This window comes from Poecilia latipinna, unplaced genomic scaffold (genome assembly GCF_001443285.1).
Source record: "Poecilia latipinna isolate Pla-1442-1.1 unplaced genomic scaffold, P_latipinna-1.0 Scaffold1036, whole genome shotgun sequence".
Lineage (NCBI taxonomy): Eukaryota > Metazoa > Chordata > Actinopteri > Cyprinodontiformes > Poeciliidae > Poecilia > Poecilia latipinna.
The window spans coordinates 73,792-96,715 of NW_015113652.1; the positions used below are offsets into that span (position 1 = coordinate 73,792).

Below are 22,924 nucleotides of genomic sequence, written 5' to 3' on the forward strand. Positions count from 1 at the left end.
TCACTTTTTCTGCATTGAACAGCATAATTTAGAGAAAAAAACATGGAAGAAAATAAAGTGCTGTGAACTTTGATTCAAAACATTTTCAGTTACAAAATCTGAATGGTAGAGTGCAGATAGTTTAGTCATTTATTAGTTTTCATTTAAAACATAATGAAAAATTATAGACTTAGATCTTTTTTGCATTCCAACAGAATAACATTCATGCTTAGCAATTTATTACAGAAACATGCAGAAAGGATTACAAAGAATTACAAAACAACAGATTCGCTTGAACATCCAAGGGAAAAAATGTCTGACTAAATGCTGCGCTTACGTTTGGACAGACAGTCCAAACAGTGTTTGGCTTATGCAAAGCCTCTGCATCTTCTTCTCTTGCAGAAATCTACAAACATGATTATGTGGGCTGTACTGGGCTGCTGAAATAGTGCTTTTCACATTACAGCTATAAGGCAAGCACCTTGCAGATGCATCATTTTTAATAGAGTCGACAGTCAGATAAGCAGGAGATGCTACAAATACAACCACAGAAAACTCATCACAAGGTTGCGTCAGTCTGTAGGCCACATTGATGTGGTGCATTGAATTCACTTAACAGTAAACAGGAGAAGCTACTGGTTTCTGATGACAATCCACTGACAGCGAAACTGTCCACTTCTGGATAAACCATGTTTAAGTTTGACATCATTTAGTCACATTGAGAATACAAAACATGAGTGCAAGGAAAACCCTTAGATAAGGCCCAGGTGATCTTTGCTTCAAAGCTTTCGTTGCCTGTCAAATTAAGAGCTAAAACATCAAAAAAAGGGAAAGAAGCATTTCTCGGTGGTTTTAGGAGATTTATACTGCAAAATCAAAAAATGTTACCAAGTACTTTTGGTCTAGTTTTTCAGGTGTTAATGTCTTAGTACACTTGAAATAAGACAAAACTAACTTATAAGTAACTTTTCAGCAAGAAATAGTTTGTTTTAAATCAGCGATTCCTAAATATTGACTAAAACGTACAAGTTTCACTAATTTCACTAAGATATTTAATGTTATAAGTGAAATAATATGCCAGGAAAACCTGTAGTTTTTTTAAAAACTAATACTAAGGAATTATTTACTCAAAACAAAAAAAATAGCTGAAGAGCTATTTATGTTAGTTTTGTCCCATTTCAAGAGTACTGAGATATTTTCACTACATGCTGGACCAAAAATACTTGGTGAGATTGTTATTTTTCAGTGTTACGTCTACAAATAAGATCTAATTTTACAATCGGCACCTGCCTCACACTTTAGAGTGAGGGTTTGTAGCCACCTGAAAATTATAATATAGATTTGTCTTGCTAGTATTTAATAATTTCTTCTGTAACGGTTTTTCACAAATTTAACTGTTTGGATTTTTCTGATGGCGCATATTAAGCAAAAATCATCAAATTTATACTTCAAAAATGACACTAAGCACCGAGAAACGTGAAGCAGGAACATTTCTCAAAATTACATAAGGAAATATTTCTTACAGAATGTAGATATGTGCATGTTAACGTCAAAACCAGACTGATGAGAATTTGCTTTTAAAGAAACATAAAATAAGACAAAATACCATACCAAATACAGAGTTCCTGCTGTTATGACTGAACCAGAGGCTCCGGTTTCAGCCGGATCCTCGGCAGAAACTCTCAGAACATTTGGTCAAATCTCAGTCCGGCGCTCATTCCCAGGCCCGAGTGTTTCGCTTTGGGTCGGTTACTGATCTGCCAAGGTCACATGATCAGTCAACTGCCGGTCAGCTGGCTGAATAAAACCTCCACTCTGCTCATTAATTCGTAATAAAGAAAAAAATCTATTTGGAAATATTTCCTGTTGTGAAAAGCACAAACACTGATTATGTAGAAACTAAAGCAGCAACAGCATCACCCTTTTGCTACTTCGCTGCAAACTGGACGTCTGAAATGCAGCCGACTGCAGGCTTGCTACTCGAGCAGATTGTCCGACTAACCAGCTAAAACACAGAATGACAAAAATATGTACCTAATACTTTACTGAAATAATGTATATGCAATCCTTTTTTCAGCAGTAAATAAAAAAATATACATTGTTTTCAACTTTGATGTGATATTTTTCTCATTCTCTTCTTTTTTGAAAAGAGAGAACAGCCAAGATATGAACTGATCACTTCATCTGAAAAAAGACAAACAGAAACAAACAAATGCATAATAAGTCAAGAATGCAACACTTCCCTTCAACAAACCACAACGCGCTGCGAGACCTCTCAGCTGCTACAGAGTGTTTGATGCATGGCCAGTCTTAGTGTTAAATCACAGTTTCACTGAGTGCGACTATAAACTGTGCTCTGGTGGTAAACAGACAGGCTGTGACCCAGTGACTAATCTGGAAGGACACATGCAGCTCGAAATGCTGCAAAAACACAAACAGCCTGGAGACAAATCCACAAAACACTGAGTGGAAAAGCAGGACGAAGGTGGAAGCCACCAGACGAAAGCTTGACTTTCCTCGGAAGGCAGCTTCAAAAGGCAGGACGATGAGTTCAGTTTGAGGATGAAAACAAAATACTTCAGGTGTTTTTAAATTAATTCCAAAAAGCAAACCTAGTTAAAGTCCAGTATGTGAAGAAATCAGGGACAGGTAACCCAGTCAGAACGCATGTGCATAAAGTGAGGCAGGACAATAAAAAAAGTGTAAAAACAGAGGTAAAGGATGCATGCCATGCTTTGGAGATGTGTGTTTTGTTGCTTTTTAAGGAGGTCCCAGTTTAATTTTCTCTTTCTCCAGGTTTATTTCTGGTCCAGGATTTCGCGTTTGACCTCTGCTACATAATGGTGGTCTTTCCCATGAGCCACCTCCATGATGGCCAACGCCTGAGGAGAAGTAAAGAGATGATTGACAAACAGACTGCCCAGACACTCATAAGGCATCCAGTCAATACACTGATTTTATGGATTAATCACATTTTTGTTTTTTAGAATTACATTTTTTGGTAAATCTGGATTTTTTTTCCACCAATAAACTCCTTGGGTTTCCATAGTTTAGAGCCACCATCTTGTTTGTTTTTTACAGTTTATATTTATTTGGACATTGAATTCAGTTGAACTCTACAGCAGAATAACAGGGCCGGGCTACGATCTCTTAATTATGAGAATAAAGTCAAAGTACAATAATGCAGTCGTAGTAACACAAGAAGATGTACGACAATAAAGTCAAAAATAATCCAAAGCTCTTGAGAACAGTTTTAAACGGGATAATGGAGGATCATTGTTATGATAATTTGCCGAAAGCTGAATCTCGGAAAGAGGAGCTTCTTAAAGAGACAGAGGCCTAATTTCAAGGCGTCTAACTGCAAAGTCACATTTTTTTTACAGTTATGTTTGATGTAACAACTTTTATAACAACTAGGTGCCTAGAAAATACATAATGCCTCCTTTAAGTGATTTTTTAAAATTGAAACATTTACTCAGTGCTACACTGTGCTTGACATCAGTGTTTTGAATAGAATGGTACGGGGAGTGTTTGGAAATAAAAAAACATGAGCACAAATATCTTTAATTTGGTTTCATCAGACACAACATTGCAAATCAAGGTTTCTCTACAATATGTTTTTCGAGAAGAGAGGTTTCCTGCTGGCTATATTTTCTACTTTTAAAATAAAACTTACAAACTTTAAAATTTAATATCCTGAGGCAAAAATGACACCAATAAAGACAAAAATTACCTTTTTCAAAGCTTTGACACCTTGGGATTTCTTTTCAAGTCCCAAGTAGAGACGGCCCAGCTTCAGGTACATGGATGCCACATTCAGAGAGTAGGTCGGGTAGTGAACACTGCGGAGAAAATGGCAACACATCAACTCAAGAAGAGGATGGAGTTACTGAGACAAACAATTTTGTTTTGGTGCTTCAATAATTAAAAACACAGCTGCCTTCAATAGTAACAAAAGGAAACTGGGTTTAAAAACCACAGAGGTCAAGTGGGCTGAACATGAATAAAAAGAGAACATTTAATATAAAGCAGCAAATGGAATGGTAAGCACCAAACGTGCTGGAGTTCCGCTTCGGTTGCTAGGTGACGGGCTGGGCCTGGCTGGGGTTGCTAGGTAACGGCACAGTGGAAATTCCAGACACCAAAAACAAAACATTAACTTATTGCCTTATTGGATGGTTTTTATAAAGCAGGTTTTATTGTTTTTAGAAACAATTGAGACCCAAATGTAAGGATAAAAACATCCTAAATGTGAATTTCTAATATATATTTCAATATAAATAAAAGGAAATGCTGGGTTTTAAATCACTGAGGTCAGATGAGTTGAGCATGGAAAGAAAAAGAGCTCGTTTGATGTAACTGCTGAGGTAAATGGTTTCATAAAGACTAACTTTAATACAAGTGTCACTTGGATCAAAAACCCACTCTGCTCTCAAACGTCTCCTCAAACCTCCGAATCTGGTTTGGGACCCATCACATCGGTTTACCTGTACGGCTGAACGATTTTCTCCCCGTAGCTCATGGCGCCGTCCCAGTCCTGCATGTAGAGGCACACGCCCATGGCCTGATACATCATGTGCAGCATGTAGACGTTGGTGTCTGCAAAAATAGCTCCCATCTTCTCCAGGCTGAGCTCACACATCTCCAGCAGCTCGCTGGGATGTGCAACAGAGTCAAGGAGAAACGACAAACAGCAGGAGGCACCGAGAGACGAGACAGGAAACGTCACAGGGAAAGCTCTAATGAGAACAGGATATTTTTGTAGTGCTTGGCTCTTCTGAACTCTTCAATGACATTTTTGGCATAATGGACCATAGACTGGATTTCCTTTGGTTCTGGCGGAGAGCTCAGCTTCCTGATCTCCATTTTTGCTTTATCCTGCACGACAAGAAAAGCAGTAAATAATCGTAAGGTTTCCAGACGGAAACTATAACACAGAAAACACTGGTATTCTAGTATTTCTGTTGTTTTTAATATAGTGCCTTACAAAAGCATCTACTTTAACATTGTATGCAATTTAAATGTGAGAAATTTCATGTGATGAGCAAAACAATTCATTTGGTAACACTTTATTTGAAGGGATTTTCATGAGCCTCATGAACATTGTTTGTCACAAAGTGTCAATAATGACACTTTATAAACATTAACATTATGAGTTTACAAGAACAAACTCTTGTAAAGTCATTTACAAGAGTCATAAACATTAATGTTTACAGAATGACACTGTGACTCTTGTCACAGTGTCATTCTGTAAATAATGACACTTTTAATGGAAAGTTGACTGTTAACGGACTTTTAGTGTATCTTTTAATGCAACTTTGCATAAAAGTGTCATAATTTACTTTGAATGGTAATTGTTTTTCTGTTCATCCTTAAAATTAGTTTACAGATTAACTAGTGATTATACTTTCATTTTTGATTAAAATTATTTTCATTAGCCTGACTCTTTAGTTGACTGTATCTGTCAGTTTGCTATATTTTCACAGAGTGCTACACAGAAGGCTGGCAAACCAACTCAGCAGGTTGTACCATTTGTTTGCAGTGAGGAGGAACATTTGGTTATTACTTTGGTTTAATTTGACTATTTCTTTAGTGTTTTTTGATAGTCAGTTTTTGTTTGCTAGTTAAGCTTTTGTGTGTTTATTTAATTACCCTGTGTTGCCAGCAGTGGTCTGATCAGCCTCTATTTAAGTTCCCCTCATGTTTTGTTTGTTGGGTCAGTTTGTGCTCCAGTTTGTTGTGTTGACCTCTGCTTTGGGCTCAAATCATTATTTTAGCACCATTTTCTGACCATTTTGTAATAAATTAAGAATATTTTTGGAAACCATTTGGTCTGTGTAGATCCCTCACATTTATCAAATAATGCTACCTTGACACTTTTAATTCAACTTTGCATTAAAGTGTCATTATTTACCAAAAGCCACTTCATGACATTCATGAAGACTCCTTCATGTTTATCACAGATGTTATATACTTTTTATTTTTTCCCAGATCACACCAATCTTACCTGTTTTGACTGTTTGCCCTAAGAAGCTGTACTACTAGTTTCGTTATACAGTTTACTGTACAGTGATGATAAATCAAATCCAATCCAATCAATCTATCAAAAATATTATGTTTATAACATGATATGCCAATCTTATGCACACCCCTTAACTACACTGTTCTATCCTCATTAGATAAAAAGAGTTTGAGGACTTCAGCAGGGATCACCTTTGACCTGCTGGTGCACTCGGTGCACTGACACATGAAGAAGTAGGAATCCAACAGCCTCTCTCTCCGGTCCTCTGTTGGATACAGCAGGTCTATGTAACTGTCAAAGATCTGCAAAAAAGAAATCAATTAAGAATAAAGAGGAGGACATTTTTTATTTAAATTTTGGCAAAAACAGAAGCTTTGTCCTTTACCTCTTCCCCTGGGTTTATCTCTTCAACGGCTCTGACCTCAGCCACTGTGCCTTTATAGGTCACAATAACATTTGGACTACAGCTGTGGTTCATCAGCGCTACACTGGAAGGAGAAGGCATACTTTAAATTAATTACATCTAAAAAGGAGATAAAGATGGAAAAAATGCCTGCATAACAGAAGAGAAGAAGGTTATGTGTAGGGCTGAAACGATTAATCAGATTAATCATGATTAATTATCATCATCAATTGATTCTTGACAAAATCACCAATTGTTTTAGCAACCGACTAATTATCATCTGGAGCATACAGATTCAAAAAGGCAAACTGCTGAAAGAACAACACACTCAGAGTAATAATTTAGCCAAAACTGTACAAAAAATCTAAACATTTTGTATTTAAGATGAAAATATGTTCAACCCAGGGTTTCTTAACTGGCAGTTTTAGCTTCACCTGGTTCAAATTCTGTAAATAAAAATCTTTTAAGTGTCTTTTGCAATCCAATTATTTATTGGTTAACCCAAAAGATAATCAGCAGGTCACTCTTAAACTGTAATGAGTTTAAATCAAGAAGAAAAGCCTGAGTTTTTCACATGTTGATGTTAAAGTATAAATGATAGGTTATTGTCTTTTAGGTAATAAAATGTTTATTTTCTGATTTATATGGGGAACTGAATGACTTGTTCATTTACATTTTTAAGTATTGTTAATAGTTTATAAAAATATTTAGGTGTTTAAATAAAAAAATATAATTAAAAAGAAAACTGGCAAAATGTGGCAATTTCTTTACCCAATTAATTGTCAGAATAATCTATACAATAATCAATTACAAAAACCCGACCCTGGATAAGTGGAAGAAAATGGATGGATGAATTACAAAAACAGTAATTAGTTGCAGCCCTGGTTACACAGAGAGTATTTAACAGAGTTTTTTGTGATGATTTGTAAAGTATTTACTCAGGAAAAACAGCTGATCCTAGATGGGAGAGCTCTTCGTCCTCTATGGTGAAACCATTACAGTTTACCTGGAAACAGACAAAAAAAAACAATAAAGAAGCCAGAGTTCAGATATATGATGACAAAGCAAGCATCGCAGACTAAAGTGCTGTGAAACATCCGATAGGATGGAGGACGTCCTGCAGCACAGATTAAAAGTAGCCTTGAGATAAGAGGCTAAAGAGGTTGTTTCCATTAGTACAGTGTGAAAGCAAAGAGGCCACGGCTCCGCCAGACAGATCAAATTAAAGAGATAAGAGCTGCAGACCGGATCCATTCAGCCAGCGATGAATATCCTGCAGGCACCAACATGCTCCACTCCTGCTGCTCACCAATATAAATAAAAACACTTCCATTTCCCATTGGTTCACCATTTTATCTGGTAAAACTGGAGGAACAGAGGTCAGATATAATTTGAATGACAACATCCAACACTAAAACAAACAAACTTTGTCAAGTTACAATCACAAACTTTAACTTAAGGAAAACACAAATTAGCACATAGTGTAAGCACTTTTTAGTAAATACTCTTATAAATGTGTTGTTTACTGTATTCAGACCCTTAACTATGATGCCACAAAATAAAAACATTTAAAACCCAGAGAGGTTTTATTGGCCTCGTTTCTTTTTAGCAACATTTGTCTGGAGCCACAAAAGCAACAAGCCACATTAAAAACAAAGAGCTCATTGATTTTTAAAGAACCACATTTATTAAAATATTTATGCACCATTACTGTTATTCTGTTGTAGATTTTAAACCATAATTACATCAAGAAAAATCCATAAAAAAATTTTATTACTATTTTTATTTAGAAACATTGCGAGAAGCACTATTCTTTTCATGTCTATGTGTTAAGAGCTGCAGATCTCTGTTCAGCAGAACAGCGATCCAAATTAGTAAAAGTGTCCTCATGTGTGTAACATCATCTGAGCATAAATCCAGCTGCTGTTCTGTGAAAGCTTAAGAAATTTACTAGAGCAGGGGTTTCATAACATTTCCTTTAAATAGCTGCACCACATTTTATTTAGGCATTTCGGGGTCAAAGGTGGTGATTTAGATGCACTTCATTTCAGTAAAATATGTTAAAGTTTGTGGAAAAATGTGAAAAAGTTAATTGGTACAAATCCTTCTGTAAAGTACAACACTTAGTATATTTATCAATAGAACTTTTGGTCAAATATTTATTTTATAATCAATCCCGATGCTGTTTAAGGCCCATAAAGGAGTGGCCGATGTAACCATCAGCTTCATTTTATTTATTTTAATGTTTCTGATCAAAATGTTCTCAGATTTCACCTGTGCAAAGAGCTCAGTGAGAGCCTGGTCGTCAGGGAGGTCACTGATGTGTTTGGAGTAGAAATGGTGCAAAGCCGCAATGTCAGCCTGGTTTAACTCCTCCTTCTCACTGTCCATCTTATCCAGATCTGCAAGAGGCAAAAAACAGGAAATCAAAGGAGAGACAGCAGAGGTAAAGAGTATTGAACACCTCAACAGAACATCACAGTATATAAAGAAAAGGAGATTAGAGACGCAATTTTAGACAGAAGTTTCAAACACTCTTCATTGTAAAACCATACTGATTAGGGATGTAAACAATTAATCTACAATTAGTGGCTTATTAAATAAAAATGCGTTCCAATCGAGTAACTAACAGTGTTCCAGTTTGGTCGCCATCCAGAAGAGGGCGCCACAGGTTAGTCAATACGAGAATAAAAATGGCGGTTAAGACGAAAAGGCAAAGAGTAACGGTCGAAACAGAGTCCCGTGTGGGGAACCGCAAAATTCACTTCATGCGGTTCTGTTTTGACATCTACCGCAGTCTACAAGCTCCTTAAGTCTCACATTAACATCGATCATTCAGTCGAACGTCATGACGCGACAATTATTCATGTGTTACAAAGGCGATAATGTAACGAGAGAAAAGCGGAGCACTACGCATTTTAATATGAGGAGGAAAACGATGCCAATAATCACGGTGGATTTTGAGTTAAAGCTCTTCATTTAGCTAAGTTTTAACATTCCTTTAACAGCAACCATCGACAGTATTACTATATGAACTCGCTCTGTTCATGTGTAGTTAAGCGTTTACATATTTTATTATTTTTATCTTTTATTTTTGGTGTGCAGCAACCTGTGAAGTTCCTGATTAGCTATATTTTATAAATATGTCTAGATTTAATAAAGTGAGAAAAGCATAACTTTCTCTTTATTCACTCAGTATTAAATACAGCTGATACAAAATAATGATCAAATGTACTGTATTTTATATTCATTAAGCATATTCTGAAAAATGTGTGCTTTTACATTGAGAAAGATGGTCGGCCATTTTGATACAGGTGGTTTTTAAGAAAATGGCTAGTCGATCGATAAGATGAATCAAATTTAGATTAACTTTTTGTTGCATTTTTTTGTACTGATGTTACTTGTACGCGTCTATTGTCTTTTTTAACTATTGTTTATATTTTTTTGTTGTACTGCAGCCTTGCCCGACTTAAAGACAAATTTCTCTTATGGGGGACCAATAAATTATCTTATTAACAGATAACTTGCTTCCCCAGTATTGATTCATGTGCACCAACATCAGGAACCAACACCAACATGAAGCAGTGCAGGCAGCTGCTGCTCATACATTGGTTTGAGTTCACGGACGATCCTGTGGTGAAGCAGCGGTTTGTTTACAAATCAGTCCCAGTACGATACCTGAGAAAGTGCCTCGCTGGAAAAAAAAAAGTGGCAGCAGTTAACGGGAACACAGAGAGAGAATAAAATTACAGCACCCTGTAACTTGGGATTTAAGTCCCACAGCTCTGCAGTCATACTGAGTGAAAGAAACAGAATCAGGACTGGAGGCTACAGCGGAGAATATTAATAGACTCTGCTAAAACTACAGCGAGATCACACACAGATGAGCAAATTAACGCACCGTGTAACTAAAAGTGCAGGAATATGTAACCAAACGCTTGTGCTGTAATTCACAGATTCGGATGATGACTCACGTGCTTCGAACTCTTTGAGCAGGAGCAGCCGTTCTGAGGGGGTCCGATCCGTCGTGACTCTCTAACAGTTCAGACACAGGAGGACAGTTTAATCACAGCACATAAATATGCAAATTACATACAGAAAGCTTTAATCAGGACTCACATTTTAAGATGTAAACTGGTTTTCCAGATAATTTATTACTGACAAAGCTTTGCTGAAAACTACAGATTGATCATAAAAGACGGTTTCTATGAAGAATTCACTTTCTGAGATGTAGAGTTTAGGTTTTTACTTTGCAAAACTGTTCAAATAAAATTATCTTAGAGCCATAACACAAAAAATATTTCAAGTATAGATCAATTTAAATCGGACAATTAACATTTAAAAAAAGGTCCACTAAATGCAACACACGTCTAACCTCTTTTATTATGGTTTCTATATGTATACTGGATTAAAACGGTTCAGATTATAGATTGCGATGGCTCATAAGCTTCACACTGAAACCTTCTCCTACATCTGGGGACTGATACCTGTTTCATGATGATTCTGGCCACCAGTCTGACCGTCTCTGAAGGACACCAGTTCTCCCCATATGCACACATGGCGACACACTCCAGCTTATGCATGGGCCAGTCACCTCTCTGAGCAGACAAGAAGCACAAAGGACTCCAATCATAAATAAGGAGACCAGTAAATGCACCTAACAGGGAAATAAATAAGCAACAAATATTTCTATTATTTAATTTAAGATTTGTGTGAATTAAAAATAAAAACTAGCATTCTGTTTCATATTTATAACTCTAACCAACTAACATTATGCTGTTACTTATGGCAAGTTTTAGCTAACAACGTAACAAAAACTCATTAAATACACACTTTTTATTAACTATTTGTGGATAAGAACAAGATAACAAAATGGCTTCAGCAAAAACTTGCTAATTTGCTAACTTCTTTAATTTAATGGAAGAATTAAATCATGATCTTCAAAGACCCTGCAAAAATGTTTTTTTGGGGTTTTTTTATGTAAAAATGGAAATCCTCTCTGGTGTTGGCATGATGTGTGGTCCAGAAAAGATCTTCTGTCATCAAAGATGAAACAGTAAAAAGACTTTGGCTCCATTTATTTCCAGGAATAAATAAGCCGGCATGTAAAATAGCTTAAATCTGCAAGAGCCTCACACAATTTCAAATCAAATCTGAAAATCTCTCAGTTCCTCTGATTCGTTTTGGAAAAGGGAAGCAGAAATCAAACATTTCCAAAAGAGGAAAGAAGGGAGAAAAAGCTCCTCTTACCTGACAGTCAACATTGCAGTAGTAGGCCTGCTTACATTTACCGCATTTGAAAAGATCTTCTCTCCTGCAAAAGTAAAAAAGTATGATTTCATGAACCCATGACCCGACAATACAAAATATGAATATATTTTACATGAAATGTAAAAGCAAATTTGCCTCAAAGTGTTCTACACAAAACTCCTCCAGTGCGATTGTTTTAGCTTCAGCTGGTTCATGTTCACTGCAGGAATGCTATGTTATTTTAAAATGTCTATTTAAAAAAAAAAAAGGGTAATTGATTTTTTTTTATTTGCGCCAATTTTTCTAGCCGATTAATCGGTTAATCGTCAGAATATTTGGAAGTTGCAGCCCTATAATTAAATATATGTGCTTGCATCCAACCCGGTCATTAACAGAACCATGCGCCGTGGCCTTTTCCCGTCCTGGGACACATGGACAGTTATATTTAGCCCCATAACCTTTTGGTGGTGCAATGGCAGCCTGCTTGGGACACGTGTGACCAAGTGAAAAACTGCTGCTGCTTCCATTAAGCTAACTATAAAAAAATGCTACATGATGCACCAGATGTTGCAGTAAACAAGGATGATTAAGTTTCTCAATGAATCTTCGTTTCTGTTTTAAAAGCTGGTGTGGTTACACATCACCACTAGCCCACTACTCTGTTGCCCATGGCAGCCCCTTAAGTAAATCTGCCTCTGCTACCTGCATGACTGCAGCAGGAACCAGGTGAGCTGCCTCACTGACCCATTTATTGGCGGCTGCTGCAGCTTCCCACCACCTGAGCAGCTGAGTCAAGCTGACCTTTGAACCCGTCAGTGTTTAAAGGCGCTGCTCCTGGAGGTTCACGGAGCTGAGGAGCAGGTTACCTGGTGAAGCAGTGCTCGCAGTGAGCCCCCCTCTCATTCACCGTCAGCACGTAGGAGTAGGCAGGACAGGCGAACACCAGCTCCCCCACCGCGAAGTGCCTCACCGCCCGCAGGCCTCGGCCTCGGTCCGGACTCAGGAACCGCTCCGTCCCCTCTATGCCTTCGTTCTTCATGGTTTGTTCAGGTCGCTGTTCTCCTCAGACCTCCACAGTCTGCTGAGTTCGCTAATCCGCTTCTGTCTGAGCCGTTGTCTTCCTCTGCGATCCTCGGCAGGGAAGACTGCAGTCTGACATCGCCCCCTGCTGGACATGAGCCGGAACTGCACCGCAGTACATAGACAGATCATGCAGGTTCTTTCTGAATCTAAATGTATTTTATTGGTATTTTATGGAATATTGAAATTCCAATTTCAATATTGAAATTGAAGTTGACTTCTGGAAGTTAACTTTCTAACTTCCACAAGTTAGAAAGTTAACTTAATAGTTATATTAACTTTCTGATAGAAATCCTTACTTTAAGTATATTAAGAAATCTTAAAGTTGAAGGAAAATAAGTATTTAACTTTTGACAAATAATATATGTAAATGTATATATTGTTCCCTTTTATGGAATCTCATTTCCACTATTCTTTCTGAATCTTAAATGTATTTTATGTAATATGGAATAAATTAATACAAAGTATATTGAATAATTTTAATGTGGAAGGAAAATGACATAAGTATTTTTTTTTTTACAATATATATATATTTTCACCACTGATGGAAAAAATGGCACCAAAGTGTGGAAGTCCGTTTCCACTACTCTTGATTTTAAAAAATCTCATAATTATGACTTAAGCCATAATAATGAGACAGCATGTGACACCATTTTGTAATCGACACAGAAGGCCACGTTTAGGACTGAGGTCTTTCAGTAATCTCCACAGCAGAACCAGCCCTTTTATCAGGTCACTGAGTTGTGCCTAAAACAAAAACATATTCAATGGTACATTTATAACCACACTGAACACCATGGAAATTTATATATATAAATGCTTTTATTTAATTTAATCAGTTCTCCTCATTCAAATGTGAATTTCTGCAGTGTTTATAAAACAGGGAACGGTTAGAAGCGCTGTACAGTTCGACAACAAAACTAGGAACTGCTGCTAAGTACACTGTGTATATATGTACATACTGTACACACATAAGGATGTGGTATATACAAAAATATACACTTTTACATGTGTGACCCTGTGAGTCAAACGTTCCACCTCGGTACTTTAACATTAAAAAAGAACCACACTGTTCACAGATCGCTGCCCATTCCTGGTAAATAAACCGTCAGCAGTGTTTTGTCTCCTTCGCTGACTCACAACCATTACAGGCAGAAAATAAAAACCATTTGTGAGCTGAACGTCAGAGGGTTTTTTTTGTGTGTCTTTTTTACAACCTCTGGGGCTCAATTGTTAAACTTTAATTAAAGGTTTTGAAACTTAAACTTTTCACCCTGTTGAAAAGAAAAGCTTCTTTAAAACAAAGTGGTGCTACACTCTCCTGAAAGGCAAGAAGTAAAATGCCTGTCTGCAGGATTTCTTCCAAAACAAAACAAAAAAACATTATTCAGCTCAGAGGATCGTCTGCAGACTAAGAGAGACGAACCAATTACATTTCAAATATTAATTCTCAAATTTAAAGACTCTGATATTTTCTACTTTGCAGCTAAAATCAGTCGACTAAAACTGGCGCAGAGCAAACCATCCAGCATCTACCAACACAAGCATCTAAAGAAACTTTGGCACATTGTGCAAAAGATGTAAACATTTATCTATCTGATCAACTTCACTGTCATTTCTAATGTCCTCTTGGTAAAACATGATTACAAATAAAAAGTATCAAACATCCCGTCTGGATGGAGACAAAAGGCTTCATGTCACAGGATGTTCCAGTCGATCAGATTTCCTAAACAGGCTGCAGAGTGGCAACAGAGGAAGCAATGAACCATTAAACATATTTTCACTTTTTAAACTTCATTCTGGGTGAACCAATAGGATTTGTTACAACATGATTTACTGAAAAACAGCCAAGATGTGCAGGTGAAACTTCAGTTTAGATTAACGGAGTAAATCCTGATCTTATCCAGGAAACGATATATTTATTTGTGCTCAAAACTAGAAAGATTAATTTATTTTGTTAGAACAGGGCCGGTTTGTGACCTAAAATAAAATAAAAAGATCACAAAATGGCAAATGGGATGTTTGTAGCAAACTTGATGTAACATTTGTTGCTTTTTTGCTCTTCAACTTTCAACCATCTTCAACCAAAGGAAACTTGTATTTTTTTGGAAGTGAATATTTTGTCCTAACCCTTTCCTGTGCTTTTTAAACTAATTAGAGCAACTTGTGTCCCTTTGGTATTTTTTGTGCCACTGACACACGTTCAAAACGCACCACTTCTTGATTTATATTAACTTTCTGGCAGAAATCCTTTTAAAGTCACACTTTATTCTTTGACTGGACAAAAATCTTTTGTTTGTGTTCATTAAATCTACCAGTTCAAATGTTTGGGATGAAAAATAAACGTTTTTACGACCGGCAACCAAAAGTTGTCGCCGTGGAAGGGTTCGTTTCTGAATCCTCCCAAGCTTGAGAGAAAATTACAGTTCACGACGAATTGCTAAAGATTTAAGATTTAAGGTTAGAAAAATGAAGAATTCATACAAAAAAATGGAAAAATATGTTGATTGAGGATATTTTTATAGCAACCTTTAATAAAAGATTAAAAAAGCATTTCACCGTCAGGTGGGGAAATAAACTGCTGCCAGTTTCCGTCACTTCAAAGGTCAGCAATAAACCCCCTAAAAACACTAAAAATAAATGTTCTGCGCTGTTTTTTACAAATAGAAAGAAAAAATGCATGTGATAGTACATGTAGCAATATTTAAGAGACCCAGGCAGAGCAAAAATAAAGGAACTCAAACTAAAGGAAAAAAAAATAAAAAAATCAGCATTTTTTCATCAGATTTCCAAACTGTTCCCTATAAAGCACAAACCAACTAAATCACATTAATGAACGTTTTGTCCTAAAAGGCCTCCAACAGGTCTTATCCCATCTAGTTTATTGAATTATTTTTTTAGATTTTTGATGCCACATCTGTAGGTTCTGCAGCAGATCCACCCGTCACGCGCGGTTTGAAAGAAACGCCGAACACAACGCAGAGCGAAACAAACAGAGAAACAGAGATCAGGCGGCACAGAGCAAAGCATCAGACAACAGTCCAGATGTCGTCCTCGTCTGCTGGGAATGGAAAATGTAAACAGGAACGTTTGATCAAGGTTGCAGAGAAAGAAATAACTTATGACTTTACGATCAGATTCGTGTTTAAAGTCCAGTTTATCTCGGACGAATCTGAGCCGCTTGTTTTGAAAAGTGATGAGATTTTCTATGACAAACCAACACAGAGTGGAGAATAAATGTGAAGGGGAAGACGAGAGCATCAGGAAGAAATCAGGGTTATGAAAGGACTGTCCACCCACTACACACCATCTCCACAGTGAAACATGGTGGTGGCAGCATCATGCTGTGGGGAAGCGTTTCTTCAGCAGGGATGGGGAAACTGCTGATCGTTCCTCTCCATCTACGTTGACTGAGATCGGCTCATTTTGCAAAAAAAAAAAAATAAAGGACATAAAAAAGTTGGTTTCATTCATCTTCTCGTGACCTTTGACCTCTCCCCCTGGCCATCTTGAAGTAAAACCTCCTCACAGCATCAAAATGCCATCAACGTTTCTCAGTGTTGACTAGAACTAAGCAGTGATCCAGAGACGATCAGAGCTTCAGATGTTTTAAAAACACCGGAAAACACAAAACAAAGTATTTAGGTCCAATTTCTGGAGCAAATATCTGCAATTTATATAAAACAAAACTAACAAGCAACTTTTCATCAAGACATAACAGCTTGTTTTGAGTCAATAATTCATTAATATTGATTTTAAAAAGTACCAGATCCACTGGCAGAGTTTTTCACTTAAAACAATTTCCTATAAGTGAAATAGTCTCACACTGGATCCAGTACTTCAAAAAAAAATCTAAATTAGAGAATTATTTACTTAAAACAAGCTCCTATGTCTCGTCGAAGTTTCTTGTAAGTTAGTTTTGTCTCAATTCAAGTGTACAAAGAAACTAGACCAAAAATACTTGTTAGATTTTGTGTTTTTGCAGAGTAACCTAACCACTTTTATTTGTGGAATACTTGGAAAAAGCATTTCCTTTAAAACTTCTGCATTAAATACTAAAACTTATGTTTTCCAATTTATGTAACTAAATGTATAAAAGTTCAAGGACTGTGAATACTTTTGCTTGTTCCGATATAAAATGCAGTGAATTTCCAAATTAATGCTTCACTCCAAACGTATTCACAGCTAATTCTCCTCAATCTTCATCGTTAGTTATTAAAAGATTAGAACTGAAGAGAATAAACACCAAATATGATGCAATGAAGATGCTCAAAAAACACAGAGGGAGTCAGATTACAGTAGAGAAATGAACTAAAAATTACTTCTGTAAAATTATGTGGTTGCTGCAGATGGGGGGGAAACGCCACTGTGTTGCTCCGGATCGTCTGTTGGAGTAAAATAAGAAGGGGCTTCCCATTTCAAACACGCTCAGCATGAACAGAGCAGCAAAACCTGAGTTATCAGAAAAACCTGCGAAGCTCATGCAGTAACTGAGAGGACAATCGGGAAAACCCTGTTAACTGCAGCTTCAGACTTATTACAGACGGTCCTTCTGACAGGCAGAGAACAAAAAGACTCCAACGACCCGGTGGTTCTGTGGTGGCAGTAAGTCTCAGAAACAGAAACATGGACCAGGAGCTGGTGTCAAGGTGTACTCTGAGAAGGTTCTGTTTTCATAACTTTGTGTAGTTTCTGAGTCATTTACGACAGAAAAATCCAGAGCTGAACTAAAACACATTACAGGCGACCTACTATGCTTCTTTGAACAGGTTAGGATAGATTTATGGGCTTTACAAAACCTATCACATTTTTTACATAAATTCATTCTTACATAATGAGATTTTAAGTCTATTTTGAGCTCCTTTCAGAGTCAGATGTTTTAGGGCGTCCTGTCACTTTAAATCCAAACAAGCTGCTGCTGGCCATGCCCCCACGTCAATGTTTACACTCACAAATGAAAATGGCTTCAAGCAGATGTGTAATTATACAACCGTACATCTTTGAAAACCATTAGTGGGGGAAACCAGTTGACCAGATGTGGCTGAGTTCTGCTTGGGTTGCTAGGTAACGGGGCTGGGCTCGGCCTGGGTTGCTAGGTGACGGCACTGGGCTCGGCTTGGGTTGCTAGCTGACGGCCCATTCCAGAAACCAAAAAACATAAACTTTTTCTTTTTTTAAGCAGTGGGCTACGTTTAGAAGCATTTGAGACCCAAATGGAGGTACAGAAACGGGCAGAATGTGAATTTTGCATCACAAGTCGGCTTTAACAGGAAAGCCTGAAACATCCGACCTGCGATCAGAACTGAATAAGGAGTGAAACGTGTTCAAAAACAAAGATTATGGGCTCAAAACTATTAAAACTCACATAAAATTGTTCCTGCTGCTTATAGCCATCCTTAACGAGGCGTCAGAGAAAGTGCTAAACTGGAGAGTTTCAGCACAAAACCCTGTTGCTGCAGACTGTTGGTCAGCTGGCTTTTTTTTTTTTAAAAAAGCAGCTACTGTTTTTTCCCCCTCTCGCTGACATAAAAGGGTAAATTCAGCTGTTTGGAAATACTTCCAGTAGTGAAAACCACCAGGCCGTCATGGAGCAAAAACTAAATACAAATATTCTGTATGTTTACTTGAAAGCTACAATTAAATTTACCAGGTGTTGCTAATATTTTTGCACTGAAATAAAAATACATATTTGTCTATTAAGAATGTAATAATCATCGTATGTTATTTTGTGAATAGGAATAATTTCTGCCCCTCTGTTTATGGTTAAAGTAATGAAACAGTTTTGAATGTCGTCACATATTTAGGATATAGTTTAGTGAAGTTGATCATACTGTACCATGTCTAAACCAGTAAACCAGTGAAGACAGACTAAACGCTCCACCAGGAGCAGTCAGAGAACAGTCACAGTATGTAAGGAAAAACTGTCTTTAATTGCTCCTCTGGTCCTCCTGAAACTTAAAACAAACTCTTCTTTCAAATCTGGTGCCACACGTCGACAAGAGTAAACAAAACAAAGACTTATGATGTTTTTTTTTTTTTTTCTGTGCAGTTTTTAAGAAACAACAAAGTGAAGGAGTCAGGATGCTGCAGCAGCCAGCGCTACATCCTGAAGACCTTAGAGACGGGCTTTCTGTTTCAGACACAACCCTCCGTCAAGAAGTAAACACGCTCCCAGGACAACAGACTGGAATCAGACGCACAGAGAGTTCTCCATCTTTTTTGTCAATTCTGTAAACAAGAGAGAGAACAAAAGAAGAACAGCTCGAAGAATCGAGTCCGTGTTCCTTCTCCCATCATCACTCGACACCCAAAACCCCCCATAAGAAACCTCCACCTGCCCCAACAAGAATCACTTAGGAACAGAACCAGCTCCAGCAGCTCTCAGCGAAGATTCAAGAATAAAAATAAAAATAAAAAATATGAATAAGAAAAATAAAAATAATCCACCAAAGAGTTGTTTGTTTTCAACCAGCATTAAAAAAGAAAAAGGAAATCTTTCTGGAACCGTCAATGACAGAACGCCGAGGTATGTCGCTGGAAACTGAATCCTCTTCATCGCTTCCATCCACCGCATTCAGTCAGTCTCCGGTTTGCTCCGACGCCGTCTACAAGCCCCTCCCCCACGGGGCGTGGCTCGACGTTTCAGGGAGGGGGACAAGTGGGGGAGAGGGGTGTAGAGAGAACTGGCTGCGTCTCTGCGGAGGACGAGGACTATTCCAGTCCATACTGCTCCTCCAGTCTTTTGCTCGTATTTCTGTCTTTTGGCGTCTCAGTCAGATATCCAGGGCTCTGCAGCGCCCCCTATGATTGTAAATTCAGGGTGAACTTCCACTGTTGACTAAGGTTCGGCCCACAGACCTCCACGGTTAGCCCACCCATCCTGGCACTGCGGCTGTCCAGGCAGAGGTTGCTGCCCACGTGACGAAGCTTCGAGTTGGACTCAATCTGCTCCCATTTCTGTGAAAATAAAAAATTAACATTACAGACAGACGCCAACTAAAGCTAAATATTTACTTACACTGAGATAAAAGACTCAACATATTTACTCACTGTCTGACATTCAAGATGACCTGTTCCTTGAACAAAACATGTTCATTACATGTATTTTTTTTAGCTCAAAATCATTCTTCAATAACCAGATTTCCATCTGGTCAGTTCTTTAAGCTCCTTTCAGAATCAGATATTTAAGGGCCTCTACCACTTTAAATCCAAATAATCTGCTGTTGGCCACGCCCCCCAACTCAACGTTTACACTCGCACATGAAAATGGTTGCAAACAGATCCGCAACTATACAGCTATACATCTTTGAAAAGCAGACGTGGAGCCTCCTGCACAACCAACAAAAATGCAGCAAATGGTTTCTGGATGGAGAGCAGACAACAAAACTTGTCTTGTCAGCAGCCATTGTGCAAAGCATACAGTGGAAAACCCAGTTGACCAAACGTGATTGGGTTGGTAGGTGATGGGATAGGCTCGGCTGGAGTTGCTAGGTAACGGCGCAGTGCCCGTCGAATATGACTTAACAATCGTGAAGTTTTTGAGACAGCTCATTTTTCAGACACCAAAAAATATGAACTTACTGCCAAAAACGTCTGGGTGTTTAAGTGTTTGGGCTGTTTTCTTTGAAGCAGTTGAGACCCAGATAGGCGTATAAAAACGTTCATCCATTATAGAGGACTTAAGCCATATGCTAAGGAAATGTAGGTGAACCTCTAATTTGATGAAAGTGGTCAAACAAGTCCTTTCCTTGTTCTGCCATTTATTACACCGAAATAATTTTAGGATCCTAACTGACTTAAAACTGGAAAAGTTTTGTCTGATGTAATGTCAAAGAGTGAGAAATAAAAGCTTATTTGTTTTTTAATGCAGTGTGTGCTTCATCAGTACCTGTCTGCTGTCGTTCTCTCGACATCCTTGTAGTTTGATTAGGGAGCCGGCGATCCGGTCCACCACCGTCAGACACAGGTCCATGTGTTTCACTGACTTGTCTTTGGTTAGGGCCCATTCCTAAAAAAAAAATAAAATAATAATAATAAAAAATAAAAATAAAAAATATATATATATATATATTAGTGGTTTGAGCTGAGGACAATGACAATGGGAGGGATTTAATTTATATCTAAGCCTCAGTTTATCCCAGTGAAATATTCTTTATGGCCGATAGAAAAATGTGAGCCGATGTCAAAATCTGATATTAATAACACTGTTATGGCCAATAACCAATATTTATTAATATTACATATATTTCACTACCATTTCAACACCTTTGGAAAAAATCCCAACCAGAAACGGATGAAAATAGATATTGGTTGTTAATATCCATCCAGTTTTATATATCGGACCAATACTGATAAAACCATGACTATAATCGTCCGATACCGACGATTTATCGTGCATCTGTAGACTAAACATCTTTAAAAACAGAATAAGCTCCATAGAACAGATTCAGGAATCAATAGTCTGTTTAGTTCAACATCAGGAAAACTCCCTAAAAAGACACAACTCAGATATAGTGCATCATCACAAAGATATTTTATCGTTAATTAGTTATTAATTAATTTAATGTGTTCAGACTGATGAAAACAGAATCACCCAATACGGATGAAAATATGAATACCTCCAGTTTCCCCTCACATTTTGTTACGTTACTACTACAAGCTTTTTATTTTTAATTTAAATGATAGACTAACACAAAGTTGTACATTTTTCAAAATACTTTCTGGCTGAATATGCATATTTTTTGTATAAAAAAAGCTATTAATTCAAAATAAAGATATTTTCTTAGGACATTTTCTTTACTTGGCACATTTTTTTTAGATGTCTACATGTTATCGTTTTCAATCAGCAGTTTTACTAAAAGAATCCAACCACATTCCTTCGCTTCATGTCCTCCCAGGTTTTCTGTGTGTTTTGTTGCTGGATCTCTACCTGATTCCCTCCGGCGTTGTGGCACTCGTAGACGCCCACTACTCCGTCTGCAAAATGGCCCAGGGTGTCCAGGCAGTTTCCTCCCTGCTGCAGCGCTCCGAAGGCGATGTCCTGATGATCCGGAACCCTGAAAACACCAGAACCAGGTGATGACTCCTCCTCCGACTTGGTGTTCATTGTTTACGTGATTTAATCATTTCATTGTGCGTCTCCGATGGGGTCAATGTCATTCTTACGTTTTAAACTTCTCTAAAGAACTTTGTGTTACACTTGACTAATGGGAATTGATAATTTATTGATACTGATTTCATTATCAACCTTGCTTATTGATTCTGTTAACGTGTGTGTAAATGTTAACGTGAGATGGAGATTATTCATGCTGCATGGCGATAACATTAATACGATAATAACCAGTTTAACGTTACCTGGGACACGCATAGCAGGGGATGCCGCGCTCAAAGCTCCGCCCTCGGTCGCTTAGCACCGCTATTGCTAAGCAACGTATTAACGCTTTACATTCGTACAAATCGTTTGCATGCTCTGTGGCTAATTGTTTGAGGACGTTTCCTTCTTTTATTGTGATTAAAGTTCTGAACATACTGCAACTGGCCCTCATATCGCGTTTTTTTGTGAAATACAAACATATTTTGAAGCGATTCTGCCGCGACGCCATCTTGGATATTTTCTAAAGCAGAATACTACACGTCATCACGCAAATACGTCACGCTACGGGAACCGATAAGTAGATTCGTTAAGACGTTTGCTTAACGATTTTCAGTAGTTCAATTACTTGGAATCGTTAAGCAAGTAGTGCGTATTTGCGTGATAATGTACTGTACACGTTCCGTAGGATCCCCATCCCTACACTTGACTAAAAGTATTCTATAAATACATTGATTGATTGATTGATTGATTGATTGATTGATTGATTGATTGATTGAACTCTTACCTCAGCTCGGGGTAGACGTTCTCCAGGTACCATTTGAAAGGCTTACAGCCTAACCTCTTCTTCATCTCCAACCGACTCTGGATACTGAGACACACAGACATCGCATGCAATCAGACGATGGTAAGTTGCGGTCTTCAGTGTGTTTCTGGGGTTTGATTTGAAAACAGTAATAGTCGGTGAGGGCAGGAAGTGGAGGCTCGTCTGATCGGCTGCATTAGGGGAAAATAACCGCTTAGCCTCATTGATACGCCAGCTGGGTTCCCACAAGTCCAAATAACAACCATTTCCATGCCGTCGGTGTTAAATGGACAA

The 22,924-nt window shown here is 37.7% G+C and overlaps 2 protein-coding genes across 2 annotated transcripts in view; both read right to left on the reverse strand.

Moving 5' to 3' along the window:
* Positions 1–115: 115 nt before the first annotated feature.
* Positions 116–12,803, reverse strand: smyd2a (SET and MYND domain containing 2a). Its single transcript, XM_015051227.1, has 12 exons — positions 12,521–12,803; positions 11,655–11,718; positions 10,892–11,002; positions 10,379–10,439; positions 8,679–8,806; positions 7,343–7,410; positions 6,387–6,489; positions 6,193–6,303; positions 4,737–4,857; positions 4,467–4,641; positions 3,713–3,821; positions 116–2,861 (listed from the first exon to the last, which is right to left on the reverse strand). Exons 1-12 carry the CDS (start codon positions 12,691–12,693, stop codon positions 2,778–2,780), a joined length of 1,308 nt encoding a protein of 435 aa, XP_014906713.1. The 5' UTR covers positions 12,694–12,803; the 3' UTR covers positions 116–2,777.
* Positions 12,804–18,643: 5,840 nt separating this feature from the next.
* galnt2 (UDP-N-acetyl-alpha-D-galactosamine:polypeptide N-acetylgalactosaminyltransferase 2) overlaps positions 18,644–22,924 on the reverse strand; it is a 76,491-nt gene continuing 72,210 nt past the window's right edge. The window contains exons 13-16 of the mRNA XM_015051230.1: positions 22,613–22,696; positions 21,664–21,790; positions 20,623–20,742; positions 18,644–19,691 (exon numbers count right to left, since the gene is read on the reverse strand). Coding sequence (XP_014906716.1) covers positions 19,536–19,691; positions 20,623–20,742; positions 21,664–21,790; positions 22,613–22,696 — 487 coding nt within the window. The 3' untranslated portion in view covers positions 18,644–19,535. The remainder of the gene's footprint in view (positions 19,692–20,622; positions 20,743–21,663; positions 21,791–22,612; positions 22,697–22,924) is intronic.

What these genes read in the sequence shown, in the direction of transcription:
- smyd2a (XM_015051227.1), bottom strand. Translation starts at nt 12,693, where the DNA reads ATGAAGAACGAAGGCATAGAGGGGACGGAGCGGTTCCTGAGTCCGGAC. An exon ending in CCAGAATCATCATGAAACAG is followed by an intron (nt 10,440 to 10,891) that starts GTATCAGTCCCC and finishes CTGAACTGTTAG; the next exon opens with AGAGTCACGACGGATCGGAC. An exon ending in AAAATCGTTCAGCCGTACAG is followed by an intron (nt 3,822 to 4,466) that starts GTAAACCGATGT and finishes TTTTCTCCGCAG; the next exon opens with TGTTCACTACCCGACCTACT.